The 17,140-nt window shown below is 41.3% G+C and overlaps 1 protein-coding gene across 8 annotated transcripts in view; it reads right to left on the bottom strand.

Annotated features, from left to right (window-relative positions):
- Kmt2a (lysine methyltransferase 2A) overlaps positions 1-17,140 on the bottom strand; it is an 84,967-nt gene that overhangs the window by 11,739 nt on the left and 56,088 nt on the right. For 6 of the 8 annotated variants that reach the window (XM_063255862.1, XM_063255863.1, XM_063255869.1 and 3 more), the window contains 13 exons: positions 16,741-16,934; positions 15,506-15,612; positions 14,513-14,650; positions 13,261-13,419; positions 12,320-12,437; positions 12,127-12,205; positions 10,520-10,680; positions 10,045-10,227; positions 5,608-9,841; positions 4,784-4,864; positions 3,652-3,716; positions 1,868-2,038; positions 828-902 (listed from right to left, as the gene is read on the bottom strand). In XM_063255862.1, coding sequence (XP_063111932.1) covers positions 828-902; positions 1,868-2,038; positions 3,652-3,716; positions 4,784-4,864; positions 5,608-9,841; positions 10,045-10,227; positions 10,520-10,680; positions 12,127-12,205; positions 12,320-12,437; positions 13,261-13,419; positions 14,513-14,650; positions 15,506-15,612; positions 16,741-16,934 — 5,765 coding nt within the window. The remainder of the gene's footprint in view (positions 1-827; positions 903-1,867; positions 2,039-3,651; positions 3,717-4,783; positions 4,865-5,607; positions 9,842-10,044; positions 10,228-10,519; positions 10,681-12,126; positions 12,206-12,319; positions 12,438-13,260; positions 13,420-14,512; positions 14,651-15,505; positions 15,613-16,740; positions 16,935-17,140) is intronic. The other 2 variants (XM_063255864.1, XM_063255866.1) reach the window with 2 other exon arrangements.

Raw genomic sequence — 17,140 nt, 5'->3', positions numbered from 1 at the left:
TGTAATACAACTGAATGAGTTCTTTTAAAAATTTATAAATGAAATACACACTTAATGGCAATAACGTAAAATAGTATAGACAAGATGTTCTTAATTCCGCAGGTCCTACTTCTTAGGCAAACACATACAATTCAAAGCAAAGGAGGGGTTCATGATTGTACTGGAAATATAACTTGCCTTTTTTTTTTTTTTTTGAGGCAAGATTTCATTATGTAGTGCATAATAGCCTATGCAAGCCTTGAGCTCATGGCGATTCTCCTGCCTCAGCCTCCATAGTGCTAGGAACAATTAGTTTACTTCTTAGACCTTTCTCTAAATTCCTCTTGAGGAATACTGGGGTTGCTTCCAGTTTTTTTGCTGCTACATATGATAAACATCCTTATACTTTTTTTTTTTGGGTCTTTTTCCTTTTTATTGGTACTGGGGATCGAACTCACGACTGACTGCATGCAAGGCAGGCGCTTATGCCACTGAGCCAAATCCCCAGCCCCTTGAAACAGGATTTTGTTGTGTACTTCAGACCTGCCTTGAACTCATATGTAGCCTGGGCTGGCCTCAACTTCACGGCAATCTTCCTGTCTCAGCCTCTTGAGTGTTGGGATTACAGGCATGTACCACCATGCCTGGCCAGAGATGACAGAAATGTTCTGGAGTTACAAGGTAGTGATGTTCCCATAACTCTGTGAATATACTAAAGACCACTGAATTGTGAGGGTTTATGAATTAGACCTTGAAGTAAAAAATTACATTTCACTTATTTATAGAATCAATTGATTGCTTAGACTGACAAGTTGCCAGAATAGTAAAATAATAGCTCGTATCATTACCTGCAAATGAAAGCTGCTTTAGGCGGGCATTTGATCGAGCTTCCTGGACTTTATCTGTCAGTGACTTCCAGGCATCTGTGAGGAAAGAAAAGAGAATCACAGGCTGGGAAATAACCAACATTTCTTAATCCCCCGGTGTACAAGGCATCGTGCTTAAGATCCCTCCAGTGCAAACACACACCCTCTTAGTAGTACAGTGTTGTGCTTTGCTTACACTTTAAATCAGGTCATGAAATGTTAACCAGCGTATGGGAAAGCAGTCAGGACGGTACACTCCCCACAGCGCTCCTTTCCCTTAGAGATCCCTGGGGTTCATTCCTTCCGAATCCCCAAAGCATTCTCATCCTTTGCTGGAAGGGATGTGAAATAATCAACACCTGAACACTTGGCATGAATCCTACTTCCTATCCTCCTACTGACAGCAGTACTAGTACCAAAGACTTAAACCAAAACCTCTTAGTTCCTTAAAATTAAGGGCTGGGCCTAAAAAATCTTCTACAATTTCCTCTACTTCTAACCTAAGATTCAGTGGTCTTTTACCATCTGCCAGACACTTCTACTTGGATTTACTTATTTATTATTATTATTTTTGAGTCAGAGTCTCACCACGTAGTTCAGGCTGACCTTGACCTCCTGGTGATCCTCTTGCCTCTGCCTCCTGAGTGCTGGGATTATAGGTATGCATTACCATGCCTGGAGAGTATGTGCAATCTTTTTTTTTTTTGTCTTTTTCCTTTTTATCGGTACCAGGGATCGAACTCATGACTGCCTGCTTGCAAGGCAGGCACTTATGCCGCTGAGCTAAATCTCTAGCCCCCAGTATGTGCAATCTTAAACACATAATCTGGATCATTTTTCACATAAATGATATATATTTCTCCAGTAAGACATACTTCTCCCTGACAAATGTAAAATGTCTTCAAGGATCCTCTGTAGCATGTATCTTAAAACTTCCTACTTCGCCAGTATCAATATACAAAATACAGAGGTAGCTGAAACAGGGCCTCTTCAGGTGAAATGGCTGAATTTAACTCACTCACCTTCAATACTTTCTGCACAGATCTGAAAGCCATCATCACTTGAAATTTCAAAAACAAGTCCTTTCTTGGGCTTTTTCTCAGCAATGCTTTCCTTTCGCTTTTGTTCTTGTTGAAGCCAAAGCATCAGTGGAGAACTGAAATTACTTTCTTCTTCTTCTACTATTTTAGGTTCTGTGAGTGAGAAAATAGCAGCCAAAGCATTGGCAATGATAAATGCTTCCTGAATGTCAACAATGTGCAGAGCATGGCAGATGCCTAACGGCATGCGGAGTGAACGTTACACTTCCCATTCACAGGTAACAAAACCCAGGGCCCCACAGCTGGCCCTCGTTACAGCGAGGAAGTGACTGTGCACATGTGCCCTATCTCTGCACACAGCTATTTTTTTTACATGAAGTTGTGCTGGCTCTGTAGTAGATCCTGATATGACAATCTAGTGTTGTTCTATAATAATCTTCAATAGAGTTAAAACAAAAAAGGAATGGTGGGCCGGGGATATAGCTCAGCAGCACAGTGCCTGCCTGGCAAACGTGAGGTTGTGAGTTCAGTCCCCAGTACCAAAAAAATAAAATAAAATAACAGAAAAACATATTAGAAAAAGAAAAAGTAATGGTTAATGTGTGTACAACACACGCTGTCTCAGGTAACTCTTTGAAGAATTTCACACAGATTAAACTGATACAAATCTCACTACAACCCCATTAGGTAGGTGCTACTATAGTTTCCATTTTAAAAGTGAGAAAATTGAGGCAGAAAGTAACACGCCAGGTTCCCATAGCTGTTAGGTGGCGGAGCTGGATTTCAGCCTATCTGTTCCAGACACTCTCTCTGCCCATCACTGCCCTTTCACAGCAACCAACATGTCAGTTCTCTTAAGGAATCAGCTACGCAGTGCGTGGGGAACAGTCCAAGCCTCATACCCAGGTCTTTTTTCTACCTGGTTCTCTTTTGGGAAGTCCCATCCACGAAAATGGACAAGGCCTTATATCCAGAGCTCTCTGCTCTGTCTGTACCTGTATTTCTTTTTGTGATACTATTGGGCGCTGAATCCAGGAGTGCTTCCTTTATTACTGACCCCCATCCCCGGTCCTGTTTAAAATTCTCAGTAAGTGACCTGAGCCTGCCTCAAATGTGAGATCTTTCAGACTCAGCTTCCCAAGTAGCTGGGATTACAGGTGTGTATTTTTTTGGTTTTGTTTTTTGGTCTTTTTGAGATAGGGTCTCACTATGCACTTCAGGCCCGCATTGAGTTCATTATGTAGTACAAACTGGCCTTGAACTCATGACAATCCTCCTGCCTCTGTCTCTCAAATGCTGAGCTTATAGGAGTGTGCCACCATGCCCAGCAGGTGCTTTCTAATCTTGAGGTGAGCATTTGTTTTCTGACCAAATCCATTAAGCGAAATGAAACATGCTATGAGATATTTCTGGTATTATAACTAAAATCTGGCTATCAAATATGCACAGTTCTTGGTCGCCTTTAGTAACAATTCAAACATGAATCAGTTTGTCACTATCTATTTATATCCCACTGTTGTTAGAACCAGTAGAGTAGAATATTTGCAGGCACTGCTCTGTGTCCCCTAACTGACAGATGATCACAGATGACAGTATGAAGAGGTCCAGCTGACAAGCACCAAGTTTCAGTCTACAACTTTGGCCAATCACTTAACTTGTATGAAATATATATGTATTTCCCCCAGAAAATCAGGAGGTAAGGTAGGTGATTCGAATAGTCCTAGCTTTAGACTTCTCTGATTCTGATCCATCACCCACCTACGTACCTGTACTTTCTTGTTCATTTGCTGGATTTTGTGTTGCCTGAGTCTCAGGGAGAACAGCCACTTGTCTAAATGAAAAGAAAATGAGATGTGAGATACGACATCTGCTGGTTGGTTCAATTCAAAGATAAAAACATGTATAATTTATCTGTGATACAGCTGTGTCAGTTCTACAAAACATAATAGAAAATGAATTATGGGGTTCTTTCTGCAGAATTTGCTAACAGACTAGGGAAAGTCACATAAAATAAAACTGTCATTTTTATGAGATTCCTTCCCAAATATTAATAATGTATCTGTTTTCAAAGTTTTAGACCATACCCTTGATACTTATACTCGTATTTCATTTACTAAATGTAAAAACTATGGAAGGTCAGAAGCAGCTCTGTAGTAACTTAAGTTACCAGGCTTAACTAAAAAGTAAGCTACCTGAGTCTGTAAACGACCACCAATTTTCACTTTTCAAAATTAAATGAACCCTGGAACAATCCTAATGTACGTCAACATATATTAAACTAATAAAATAAATCATTGTAGATCTACAATATTATTAGAGGCAAACACTAAGAGAGTCAAGTGTGGTGGTCTACACTTGTAATCTCAGCGCTGTGAGGCAGGCATGAGAATTGCTGTGAGTTTGAGGTCAGCCTGGGCTACAAAGTGAGCTCAAGGCCAGCCTGAACTAACTACATAATGCGACCCTGACGCAAAAAACCAAACCAAACCAAAACAAGAAGTAAACTTATCTAACAGAAATATGCATACAAAATAATGTAAGAACTTAAAACAAGTAAAAAATGGTATGTACAATATTATTTCTTTTATGTAAAAAGTGTACATGTAACATACACTTACCATGTATACCTGGATATGCATATAAATGCCTGCATGCATAAGGCCAAATTATTAGCAAGTTATTTCTCAGGAATGAACTGAGGAGAACTGGCAAGACAAATGAAACCACTGCCTTTTATTTAAATAATCTAGATCACTTTTTAGAATGAGCCTGTATTAATTCCATTAAAAATAAAACCCTGACAATGAAATAAAAATCAAGGCAAATCAGGATATTATTTGTTAAGTAAGGTGGACAGGGATGAGGGCTTCATAATGGAGAATTAACTTTTCAGCTCACCCTGCAGGCTGCCCACACTCCTTCTGTGAAGACTGTCCCACACTAGCTGTATCCTGTTGCTCAGCCTCTGTTCCTGGAGTCCTGGAACACAATCATTTGTATTTTTCCAAGAAGCACCAGTAAACATGTAGTGAAATAAATGCAGGAAATGCCTATTAGCACCTGACAAAATGTGTGAGCTGCAACAGTAACCTACAGTCAAAAGGTAAGCACATGATGACCAAAGGGGTACTGACCACAGAGGGCACCTGGAGTCTTCTGGGGCACTGGAAGTGTTCAGTTTTGAATGGCTTGATGGCACCATGGGTGAATTTATACTGATACATTTGCTTGTACACTTTTATGTTATCCTTCAATGATAAAGTTGGGGGTTTTTGGTACCAGGAATCAAACTCAGGTCCTTGCATTTGCCAGGCAGACACTGTGCTGCTGAGCCATATTCTAGGCCTCAATGATAAAAGTTTTTGAAAAGGACTCTTGAGATTGTACAACATGGGCATTTACCCATCAAACAGGAATAATCATCCCCTAGTACCCTAAAACTAGAGGAAAAGAAGGTGGGGGAGGAAATAGTACTATATGAAATCATAGCAAAGAATAATTACAGTTACATTCAAGGGTCAAACTGTCTACTGATGAGGCTAAATTCTGCTCTACAACCACCACCAGGAGAGAGAAACGAAACAAAACAATACCAAAACCAACATCCTCAAGTAATATTACCAAGCTCCTGAAGCCCCTCCCCAAATCCTACTGTTTCATTAGCTCCTTAGCCAGAGCAAAAACTCCAGAGAGCCAGCCGAGCAAGAGTGTGAATCACTCACCCTGTGACCGAGGACAGGGGTGCTGCGCTGGCTTCCTGGTCTGGAATGTGTGCTTCAGAACTGGTCCGCAAATGGGAAACTTTGTGCTTCTTGCCATTTCCTTTATCTAGAGGCAGCTGAATCCGTTTGATTTTTGGTTTGGGTTTAGCTGGACCTGGCACTGAGCAGCTTGCTGACTGCTGTCCAGGGGACGGAGAGCCCCGGGGGGAGGCTGAGCTGGCTTGCATGGTGGAAGGCAAAGGCTTGTTCTGCTCCAGCCCCACACTATTAGGAGCATCCACTGGCTGGGTGAAGTTGGATGCCTGGGTCCCAGAAGCAGAATCGAGATCAAGCTGGGAGGAGAGGATCCCGGGTTTGCTGGCAAGCAGCTGGTTCACGTGCTGCAACTGGTAGTGTTCTTCCGCTTCCCCAGAAGGGGATGCGGCTGTCATACCTGCAGCCTGAGGAGAGGGCAACACGCAGGCGCTGGATGTGGCTGGCACTGCAGCAGTTGAAGGTGTCTGAGATGTCCCTAGTGGTGGGAACATTCCTGAATTTGGTGGTAAAGCCACAGGCTGGTCCTGAATGCCCAGGCTCTGCTGGCTGGCTTTGATTAGGAGATTGCTTATTGAGCCAATATCTGGGGTCCCAAGCAACCTCGGGTTAGTTAAGGTGACATGTCCTGGACCTGCTGCACTACTTGTAGGGGCTGTGGTAGTTTGCATGGATACAACATTCAAGACAGAGGAACTGGATGCTAAGCCAGACACAGGCCCTGACGTGGGATGGCCAGTGTCCTGGCTTATTGTTGCTGTGCTCACAGCTGTGGCAGCATTTCCACCCACACTCTGGGGTGGTAACAGGGGTGCCTGTTCAAAATACATGATGCCAGATTTAGATCTTTTGATGATGTTGGGAACAGTTCGGTGTGACGAAGCATTAAGCGACCCCAAATCTAACAGACTGGGATGATTTGAAAGCTGCGAGGGTGTGAAGTTAATCAATGTCATATTAGAAACCACATCAGAAGGGGCAATATTTGAAGGGGTACTAGAGGGTGCAAGTTTTTTATTCTTTCGAGAATGTAGGCGGGATATAGGTCTTTTCTTAAGTCCAGAGGATGGAGTGGCTGTGGTGGTGAGGTCTGTCCTTGGGCTGGTTTCTGAAACCAAAAGTTGGGGATCTGGAGGAGACTGAACCCCAATAAGCAGGCCTGAAGGAGGACTGCTGATATTGGGTGGGAAACTACTTTGAGTAGCTGCAGGGAAGGAGTGTAAGTGCTGGTGATGAGGCATGGAGAGCAGTCCTTTGCTAGTAGGAGGGAACAGAGACTGAGAAGTTGGCAAGCTTGGATTTAGTCCTGTGGTGAGGGTGAGGCCACTTCCCATGGGCCCCAGGACTGAAGTGTTTGTCTCCATCACACTGGGTGCAGAGCTAACAGGAGAGCTCAACTGGATTTTTTGAGTCACTCCATTTGGAAGAGTTTGGAGAACATAAAGTGGTTGCATGTTCTGGTTAACAACAATGAGTTTCTCAGTGGCTGGTTTCAGGTGTGGGGGAGTGGTCTGGACAGCTGCATTAGAAATCTGAGACGGGCCAGGGCTATCAGTAGAATTGGGCACATACTTCTGGTTCTGGATGGGAACAGTAGGGGACACAGGTACCTGAAGACCAGGGGTGCTACTGTTCCGAGTTAAGTCCTGACTACTGCCATGTCCTTGCTCTACTGAACCACAAGGGGGGCTGGAGATATGGTCTGCATCCATATGCCCTTGGATAAAGTGATCAGGAGTCATGTGGCCTTCGGGAGTTGAATCTACTCCTGGGCTCAGCAGAGCTGGGTCACCTTCAGTTGAGGCTACAGACTTTTCTGTTATGGTTACTCGCTTCTCCCCCGAGTCTGAGATTACAGCCAATCTGCTAGCATTTTGGCTAGGGACAGTGGGACTTCGGGTGGTCAGGACAGAGAGATCAGAAGGCAGCTCTAGAGGCAACTCAAACTGCTCCTCTGCTGAGATAGAAGAAGAGACACTACTGTCCACAGGTTCTGTTGTTGGCAGCTGTTGAGAAAATACTTCAAAAAGACCCATGTCTTTTTCACGATTGCTGTCAAGACCCAAACCTTCACCAAGATTTAGGAGTTCTGAGGAAGATGATTCTGGGCTTTCACCCAATGCCTGCATGGATGGAGTATTCTTTAGGACAAAGTCCATAATGTCGGAGGGCAGGATGTTACCACAGTCATCACTGTTGTTGTTGTCTGAGTCAGATTTCAGCAGCTCAGTGTTGTAGGTATCCAGTAAATTTTTGTCTGAGGGGGTACTTGTGTGGACTCTGCGGCTTGACTCCAATGAGCTGAGTTGCGCTTCCAAGGAATCCTGCCCCTGTGCTTTAACTCTGCTTACTGAGTGGCAGTTATCCATCTTTGGCTCATTTTTGTGGACAACAGAACTCTTAATGATGTGTTCTTTTTCACCAGCATCTTCAGGGCGATCAATCTTTAAGTTTTCTGTTCCATTTTCCTTAGCATTTCTTTTTGGAATCTGACTGCTTTTCCTTGTTGTGGCTGTGACACTGGTATCACTCTCTGTTCCATCGTCAACACCATCCAACTGTGAAATTTTTGGAAGATCACACTGTTCCTCCTCCCGAAATAAATTATGGGATGCCAGCCGTTCCTCTCCACCTGGAGAGATGACTGTTCTGGTGAAGTTGTAATAGTACAAGTCATCTTCATCTGAAGTGCTTAAATCATCAGCCCCATCCACCTGCCCTTCAGCTGATCTCTTGCCTCGCTTCTTTCCCGTGGAGCTACTGTAGAATGGAATGTCTTCTTCACCATAGGATCGGACTCCATAGAGCGGGGTGAGCCCAAAGAACATGTTAGAACGTGCACGGGCACTGCGACGGGGGTATCTCCTCTTAAAAGAGCCATCTTCCTGAGGTTTGGGGCCATCTGGAAGCATTAGGTTTCGGTCCTGAACTGGAAGATTCTGATAGTTGTTATTCTGAGAATCCTGGGATGAGGTATTGTTGGGGCTGGGTTGTGCCACTGGATCATCTCCTGGACTTTCGGAAGCTAAAACTGGTTCTGCTGGAGATGCTGACTCTATTTGCAAAGGAGAGACAGGATCACTTTCTTTCAGGGCATTTTTGGATTGACTCTCACTTTCCATTTTTAGAGGTGTCAGTGTCACTTTGACTGTGCGTTTCCTGGATGCCTGTGATTCTTTGGCAGATCCTTCTACTTGCATAGATGGAGCTTTGGGGACTCCTGAAATAGAAAGGACTTTATCCCCAATTTTATCAGAAGAAACATTATTACATGGTCGTTGACCTATAAATTCTGGCGTCAAAACCTCATCAACAAATTCTGGCTTTAGGTTTCCTTCCTCACCAGTTGTCACCTGACCAGGTTCCAAAAAGGACTTACTGGAATGCTTTTCTTTGAAAGTTTCTTTAGAAGATTTTTTCCCTTTCTGTCTTCTGTCTCTGGAAGTAGATCCCACATGTTCATTGATAATGGATGATCTGTTGCTTATTCCAGAAAGCTTCAAGGTTTTGATTTCAGCATTATCATCAGGAGAGGGGTTTGCCAACTGGGTAGAATCTGTGTGCTGGTCTCGGTCATTCCTTTGGCCTCTCAAATGCAGTGGGAAAGAGAGGGCCTCTTTAGAAGAAAATGGCACTGAAGACGGTTCCGCAAAAGTGCTGATTTTACTAGCACTTAATTCCCCAGAAGTTGTGTTATGAGCCTGTGGGGCCAACTTAGGAATTCCAGGGTAAGCCAAGTTATGTGCAGATCCATCTGAACTCTTGGAACTCAGCATTTTGGTCTTTTCTCCTTTTAAAGAGGAGCTTTTGGACAGCAAGTCTGAAGCATTAGAGTGCTTCATTTCTAAAGATACATCCAAGTGACTGGCCTTAGAACCTACAGTAACCACTGTCCTTTGCGAACCTGAAGAGGTGGGAGTGTTGTGCCCTAGATTAGCACTTGGATTTAGTGGCCCTAAGGCATGATCAACTGCTTTGGCACTTGACTCAGAATCTGTAACAGTCCCAATGGCAGAGACTGAGGAAACACTATGCCTGGAATAAGTATTTCCAGTTCTCAGTGGAGACATAATCCGGAGCTTAGAACGCTGTGGTGACAAGGAAGAAGTGCTGTGACGCCTGGAGCCAATGCTGCGCAGTCCAGAGGAGAGCAAAGGATCACCCACAGTGACTATCTCATGAGTAGTTGGGGTAGGACTTCCTGAACAAAACAGAAAAGGTAAGAAAAATGAAAAGATGAAAAAATGTTTTGAAGTCACTGGCTTCAATTCGCTATCTCTATTTACAGGTAACGAAAAATCTGCTTTCAGTTAGCAGGTTGCCAACCTAAGGCTGCCTGAAAGAATTACCAACTAATCTTTGGGTTGACCTTCTAGGAGCAAGTAGATCAATGAAGTCCTTTACCTGCAGAAGGCAATGGCCGACAGCCAGGGGATCTTTGTGTAGGAGAGTAAATGGGTGTTCGAATCCTAGGGACCTTTGAGATGACGTGGTAGTAACAGGAGCTAGAGGTTTGCAAATGAGGTCGGTCTGGTGATGGAGGACTTAAAATTTCAGCTGTATTCTGACTTTCTTTAGATGAACTTTCTGTGGTAGGAAATAACTCAATTAAAATAGCAGAGAAATGAACCAATAAAAAGCCAGCAATTAGGCAATGTCAAAAATTAGAAACAAAGGAGACCTTGCAAACAAATGATAAATTTTTTTTTTCTTTTTCTTTTTTTCCGGTACCGGGGATCGAACTCATGACCGCCTGCTTGCAAGGCAGGTGCTTTTGCCGCTGAGCTAAATCTCCAGCCCCCAATAAACGATATTTTCCCACACTGCTAATCCCATATACTCCCAAAACTCAAAATCAAGTCCCATTTTCATTAAAGACCTGTAAATGATGATGGACTATGGGCGATGGTCCGATTTTCATCATGTTCAACAGTGCTGTTGATGTCTGGCTCTACAACTGGAGGACGGCACTCTACTATCTTACACGTGTACACACAGCGCTTCCGAGCATCTGTGGTACTCCAGTACACGCGGGAACACCTAGCAACAGATTGGGAAACATCATACATAAGAGGACGGAAGCAGAAACTGTCTTGTGGAACCTCTCCTCATCCTTGGTTCCCTAGCTTATTTGAATGAGAATGTAGCTTTCTTTCATGAGTCCTCCATGTATGAATTCCTCTGCTTAGAATTCTCCAAGTTTTTTTAAGTTTTGTTTCCTAGCCTCTCTGAGAATAACATAAGACTTCCGGGCTTTTAAAAAATGTTTAACTTTTGGAGATAGTGGAACCAGAGATCAAGCCCTGCCAAGGAGATCAACTCTCATCGTCTGACCTGCCTTTTCAGCACTTTCCCTTTATATCCTGAGACCCCCCAATGAAATGACTACCTCCTAAAAAAGTTATTTTACTTTGCATTGTAAGCAGGAACTCCAAACAGAAAAATACACTAAAACGTAGAAAAGAAAAAAACTAACTACATTCTAGGATCAAGCCAGCCCCACTTGAACTGTCTGAGGCAAAGAAGCATTCGAACAAAGAAAGCTATTCTTATGACCTTTTGGAAGATCTGAGGCTGTTCTTCAAAAAGCAAGACTACAGAACTGCCCTGGGTACAGACTAATCAGAGTCGTTAATGAGCCCTGATCCACCACAGCTTAAATAAGCACCTGTACTGAGACTCTAGTTTTTGTTTTTGTTTTTTTTGTCTTTTTCATTTTTATCGGTACCAGGGATCGAACTCACGACTACCTGCTTGCAAGGCAGGCACTTATGGCCACTGAGCTAAATCCCTAGCCCCGAGACTCTAGTTTTTAATTAGATGAACAGTACGCTTAATCTTGCTAGGCCAAGGGCTCTCCAGCTCATGATAGTTTACCTAACATCCCTCTTTGCCAGGCTTTCATATAGACAGGAAGCAGGGAAATAAAACTCCTTAGAAATAGAACAGTAAAATAAAGTCTCTAATTACTCGATCTGCCATAGCCCATCTTTTGAGACGGACTAGGTAATAGTCTGACCTGCTCCTTCTTATATTCGGCCTCTGCCTCCTCAGCCTAGTAGTAAAGTTTATCTATTCAAGGATTCTGATGGTGATTCCCAGCACCACCTCTCCCCACTCCCAAAAAAGAAAGAAAATTGCTACAGGATATGATGTGTTTGATCCATGAAAATACCTGAATTTCTGTTTCTGGAAGAATGGCGTTTAGAGGAATCTAAGAGACTGACCCTGATTTCTATTTAAGTTTTATTTGAAAATGATTCTAAAATTATGCCATTAACACTTTGCTTCTACAACTGGGCTTACATGACATGATTCTTTAGCTCCTATCTACAAGGTGATGAACCAGAGAGCTAGCAAAAGTCATTTTCAGTATCAGTAATATATAATTAAAAAATACACCTCTACATTTAATGACCTACACGTTATTTTAGGATGCTTAAAGAGTTGTAGAAAATGTTGTCTTTTCTTTACAGCACTACTTACTGATATCCAATGGGAAAGAGCTTGTCTTCACAGTCAGAGAGATCATTCAGAATTCCTAAGCAGTCAATTGTCATAGAGCCTGAGCAAGGGAAGAAAAATGGATTAGAAGAGCTAATGAGGGGTTGTTTTATAATAAGGACTACCCAAAATGGCCAAAGCATAATACAGCCTTCCCCAGGAGCCAAGGTCATACCAATCATCATGTGAATATTTTCTGGTTCCAAGCCATTTAGGAACTTCCTTCTCAAGCTGATACCTTCGAAATCCACAAACACTCTTCTAAAAACTTCAAATCCATTCTCAGGAACCACCTTAAACAAAAACCCATAGTTGTTGTTAACCTTTTATACATTATACTCATGGTGTTGACTTGAGGGAAATATCTAAAATCACACACCTGTTTTCTAAGTAGTATTTTTTTTTTTACTTCTCATATGTGGGGATGAGTCTACAAACACACAGTAAGAAGGCAAAACTGAGTTTACTACCTTGTTCTTTTTCAGTATTTTCCCCTGAGAATTTTTCTAGAGAATTCACAAAAAGCAACCCAAGCCATGAAAAGAAAATTAAGGGCTCCTGGAAAACTAAATGCAGGTTGCTAGGCATAAGAAACCAGTCTGAAATGGCTATATACTATACAATTCCAACTATGAAACTCAAAATGCTGAAACCAGGAAGATGGTGAACACACATTTTTATGGTGCTGGGAATTGAGTCAGGGCCTTCCTGGCGCTACAGCCCCTATCCTTTTTGTATGTATTTTTTATTTTGAAATAGGATCTCATAAAGTTGTCCAGGCCGGGTTGTCCTCAGCTTCAGTGTGCCATCGTGCCCAACCAAGTACATCGTATTGTGTATTTGTCCAAACCCCATAATGTACACCAAGAGTACACCCTAATGTCAACTACCACTGCTGGATGATACAAATCTACCGGTGTAGAGTCACCAATCATGATAAATTTATCAGTCACTCTAGTGGGAGCACTCTAATGGAGGTAGCTGGACATATATAAAGACAGAGGGCATACAGAAAACTTATACTTTCTGTTCAATTTTGCTGTGAACCTAAAATTGCTCTAGAAAAAAACCAAAACTCTGATGAAAACAACAAAAAAGCAACCAAAGGTGTCTCACCTCGCCTTTGATCAAATCCCGATGTCGCTGGCAATACACCTTCTTATCATCCAGAAAGACACAGTTCTTGGCTCGGGAACACATGAAATGATAATTGCTGGTGCAGGATGTGAGACAGCAACCCACGGTGGCGCCTGGCTTCTGACAGAATTCACATCTCTGAAACCCAGAAGAATAGACCCCTGTTCAGATGTTTAAAAACACTTGCCATCTCCTCTACAGAGTTACTCTATTAGGAGAGTTTTACAACAATTCAACTTATGTACTGGCCACTTGCTGAGAGAAATTAGATGAGCTCAGAGTTTCTTAAATTTTCTCTTTGCTATTATCCAAAAGGCACTGCAACTATCAAACTTAAATATTACAATTAGCTATAGAACTTGCAACAAAACATTTTTTTTCTAGGATGCAGGATTAATTTATAAGACATGAAACCTTGAAGATCAATGCTGACGATGTCACATTGTAAGGCAGTAATGTTCCAAAGTGACTCAGTTCTATAAAGATTTTCCTGGTCAAAAAACATAGTGGTTCTTTAGTCACTAGTCTTAACAAATGACAAACTAAATGTGATTCAAAACTTTCTTTTAACTGGCACTCTATGTCACCATATTGTTTTGTTAAAATCACATTTTGGATTCCTCTCCAACAACTTTTTCTTTTGTGCTCTCCAGACAACTGACTTATGCTTTCTGGCATGTGCTGTTTTGATTATTGGTTAGTTTCTCTTTCACAATCCTTCATTTCCCCCCTCTCCTTTAAAATAGAGCTTTTAAATTTTTACTTCATCAATGCCTTTTCTGATTGCTTTCAACTATTATTTATCATTTTCTTCTTCTTTTGTTTTTAAGACAGGATCCTGCTACATTGTCTTCAACTGCTGCCTCAGCCTTCTGAATAGCGCTCTGCCTGGCCCCAGCTCCCTTCTCCATGTATATATTTTATGAATTTACTCTTTGGAACCTCAGAAAATTGATTCAACTGGGGCATCTAAGATCACTTGGTCTAAATCCCTTTAAACAGATAATTTTTTCACATGTATCAATCACCTCCCAAATTAGATAATACTTTATTTTCTATTCCTCTTCCAAGGATCAGAATATCAATCTGCCTACAATCTATACCGATACTTGGTGTCTTAACTACTTTCAAACCATTTTGAGGAACCTCAGTGAGCCAGCATATCTCCCCAGAAAGAACATGCACAACTGGGACAGAATCTCTCCGTAAAATTTACCCACTGAATTCTTACCAGCTGCTTGCCCCTGATCACAGCCATATGCACATTCTTTAATGATCCATCATCATCTTCAAACACTTCTGCTGACCACAAAGCACAATTTACATGTGTCCATTCATTTTGGCCAATGTATAATAAACGGCCAGCATCCTATGAAATAAAGAGTTTTTTTCTTAAAGGGTACAATGCCAAAAGAGCTTTTCCTTGGTTTTGGCTTTAACTCAATCAAGATGACCTCAAGAAAGCAACTGTAATTCTTTAACTTAGATCACAATGCTTTTTTAAATGTTTCTGTTTTTACTTCCTTTCTTTCTATTCTAGATTACTTTTTAATAGATTAAAAACATTTTATATAACTACAGAATTATAAAAATGAGTAGTAGCTGGTAAGCTTATAAACTGTACAATGACTTCTTTAAAACTGTATTTCAAAAAAACCCCAAAAACAAAAAAATAGGGCTGGGAATATAGCTCAGTGGCATAAGTGCCTTGCCTGCCTGGCAAGCACAAGGTCCTGAGTTCAATTCTTGGTACCACAAAAAAACTGAAACAAAACAAAAAAATATTTCAAAGCCAATTCTCTCAGACTATTAAACTTTTTAACCCTCACAATCACTGTCAATGTTATTATCTTCATTTTAAAGATAAACTGAAGATCAGAGAATTTAAGCTACTTGCTGAGGTCGACAAGGACAGAGTTAAGCACAGTAATGAATCCAGATAGTATAGAACTAGGGTTAACCATTTTGTTATTTTATAGTAAACACAAACATTTTAATGTGCAACTTACATTTTAGTAACTTTCACAAAAATCTTTTTGAAGAACTTCCAGTAGAAAGTAATAAATATCAACACGTTAACTTATGGCAAGTGATCTTTTGAATTAACTAACTCAGTTTTAAAAAGTTCTTAAGTGCCAAGAACTTACAAACATTAATTAAATGAATGACCACCAGTCCATGTGAGGCACCTGTGAAGTTGCATGTGACGTCTCAGACTACTTACATTAGCACTGTCATCGCCATACATCAAACATAACGCACACTGTCTATTATCTTCTATGCCTGGGGGTGGGTTCAACTCTGGACTGTCTTCTCGACTCCTATCGGTACCTGGGAACCCAAAAGATACTCAGTTAAAACTGGTAATACTGTGTCTGATTTCCAGGAAAAAAGAAAATAATTCAGCTTCTTCTAAAATAGTTTCAAGGGCTGAAGATTTAGCTCAGCAACATAAACCCCTGCCAGGCAAGCACAAGGCTGAATTCAATCTCCAGTATCAAAAAAAAACCTTTCTTTTTTTTTTTTGGTCTTTTTTGTTTTTATCGGTACCAGGGATCGAACTCATGACTGCCTGCTTGCAAGGCAGGCGCTTATGCCGCTGAGCTAAATCCCCAGCCCCGCCCCCCCCAAAAACCTTGGAAATAAAGCCTTGTTAATAACCTAGGTGAAACATAAATACTAATTTTCATTATTTTTAAAGATAACCTGAAAATTCCTTTCTGATGTCAAGCACAGTAACACCTTGGTTGTTGAACTCATTTCAGTCCAAATTTGTATTTGAACACTAAAAAGCTCAAGAACTTAACATATTTTCCCCAGAATAATGGAAAACCAAATAATTGATTCTGAAGTCAAACATTATACTTACAGATTCAGTTTTCTAAGACTTAACAAATTTTGCAGTGATTTCTTTAACTTTTATCGTACTTCTCACAATTTTCCTCCTAGCTTTATTTTTGGTGCATTAACCTTCTTTAATGTTACAATTATGCTGTTTTATGCAAACACAGTGCAGAAAAAAAAAGGACCATGATGAACACACTAACGAGCACTACAGATTGTGGGCAGGAGTGGCTCTTGGACTACTGCATCGTTTCTTTGTGTTTGCGACAAGACGTGAAACGTGATTTACTCTTGCCCTACACAGGTTTTCTCAAGTTAGAGTTTCAGTTCAACTACTGAGCAAAGTTATGAACACAGAGTAGTTTTTTTTGGGGGGAGGGGGGTGGGGGGAGTACTGGGGATCAAACTCACAACCTTGCGCTTAACAAGCTAGTGCTTGAAACTGCTGGGCTAAATCCCTGGCCCTGAGAGCAGATTTTTTTTTTTTTTTTGAACTCTGCTATCTGAATAGTAGGTTGTTTGAGCTTGGAACCAAAGGTATTACCGTACATTAAATTTAGATTCACAAAGTCCATCATTTGCATTTAGACAATAACTGTTTATATGATGCCTTACTCAAAATTGGTGGTGTAGGAGGATGCAGAGGAGTTGGTGAGTCTGGTTCTCCAGGCCCTTTGGGTTTGGGAGCTGGAATGATTTTCTTCATTAAAGGAGGCTGCTCAGTGTGGCTGTTTTCCTCTCGCTCCTGCCACTGAGCATAATTATGGTCAAGTGAAGGTGGAAGCACTGCGTTTGGTAACATCCCACTGCTGAAAACAATTGATTCAACAAGTATTTATTGAACTCCTACAATATACCCAGAACTGTACAAAACAGTAAAATTCTTGGTATAATCCGGTCTTGGACCCATGTGACAGCCATTCACATAATGCAAAATCAAGTCACAGTAGACTGCCTAAGTACATAGCACGAGACATTAACATTTAAAAAATTATACTTTTAATATGTAAGTTAG

Source organism: Cavia porcellus, unplaced genomic scaffold, assembly GCF_034190915.1.
Source record: "Cavia porcellus strain 051 isolate PalLab524CR breed Dunkin Hartley unplaced genomic scaffold, mCavPor4.1 scaffold_9, whole genome shotgun sequence".
Classification (NCBI taxonomy): Eukaryota; Metazoa; Chordata; class Mammalia; order Rodentia; family Caviidae; genus Cavia; species Cavia porcellus.
Note: the sequence above shows the minus strand (reverse complement) of the source record. Positions and strands in the feature narration are given on the sequence as shown.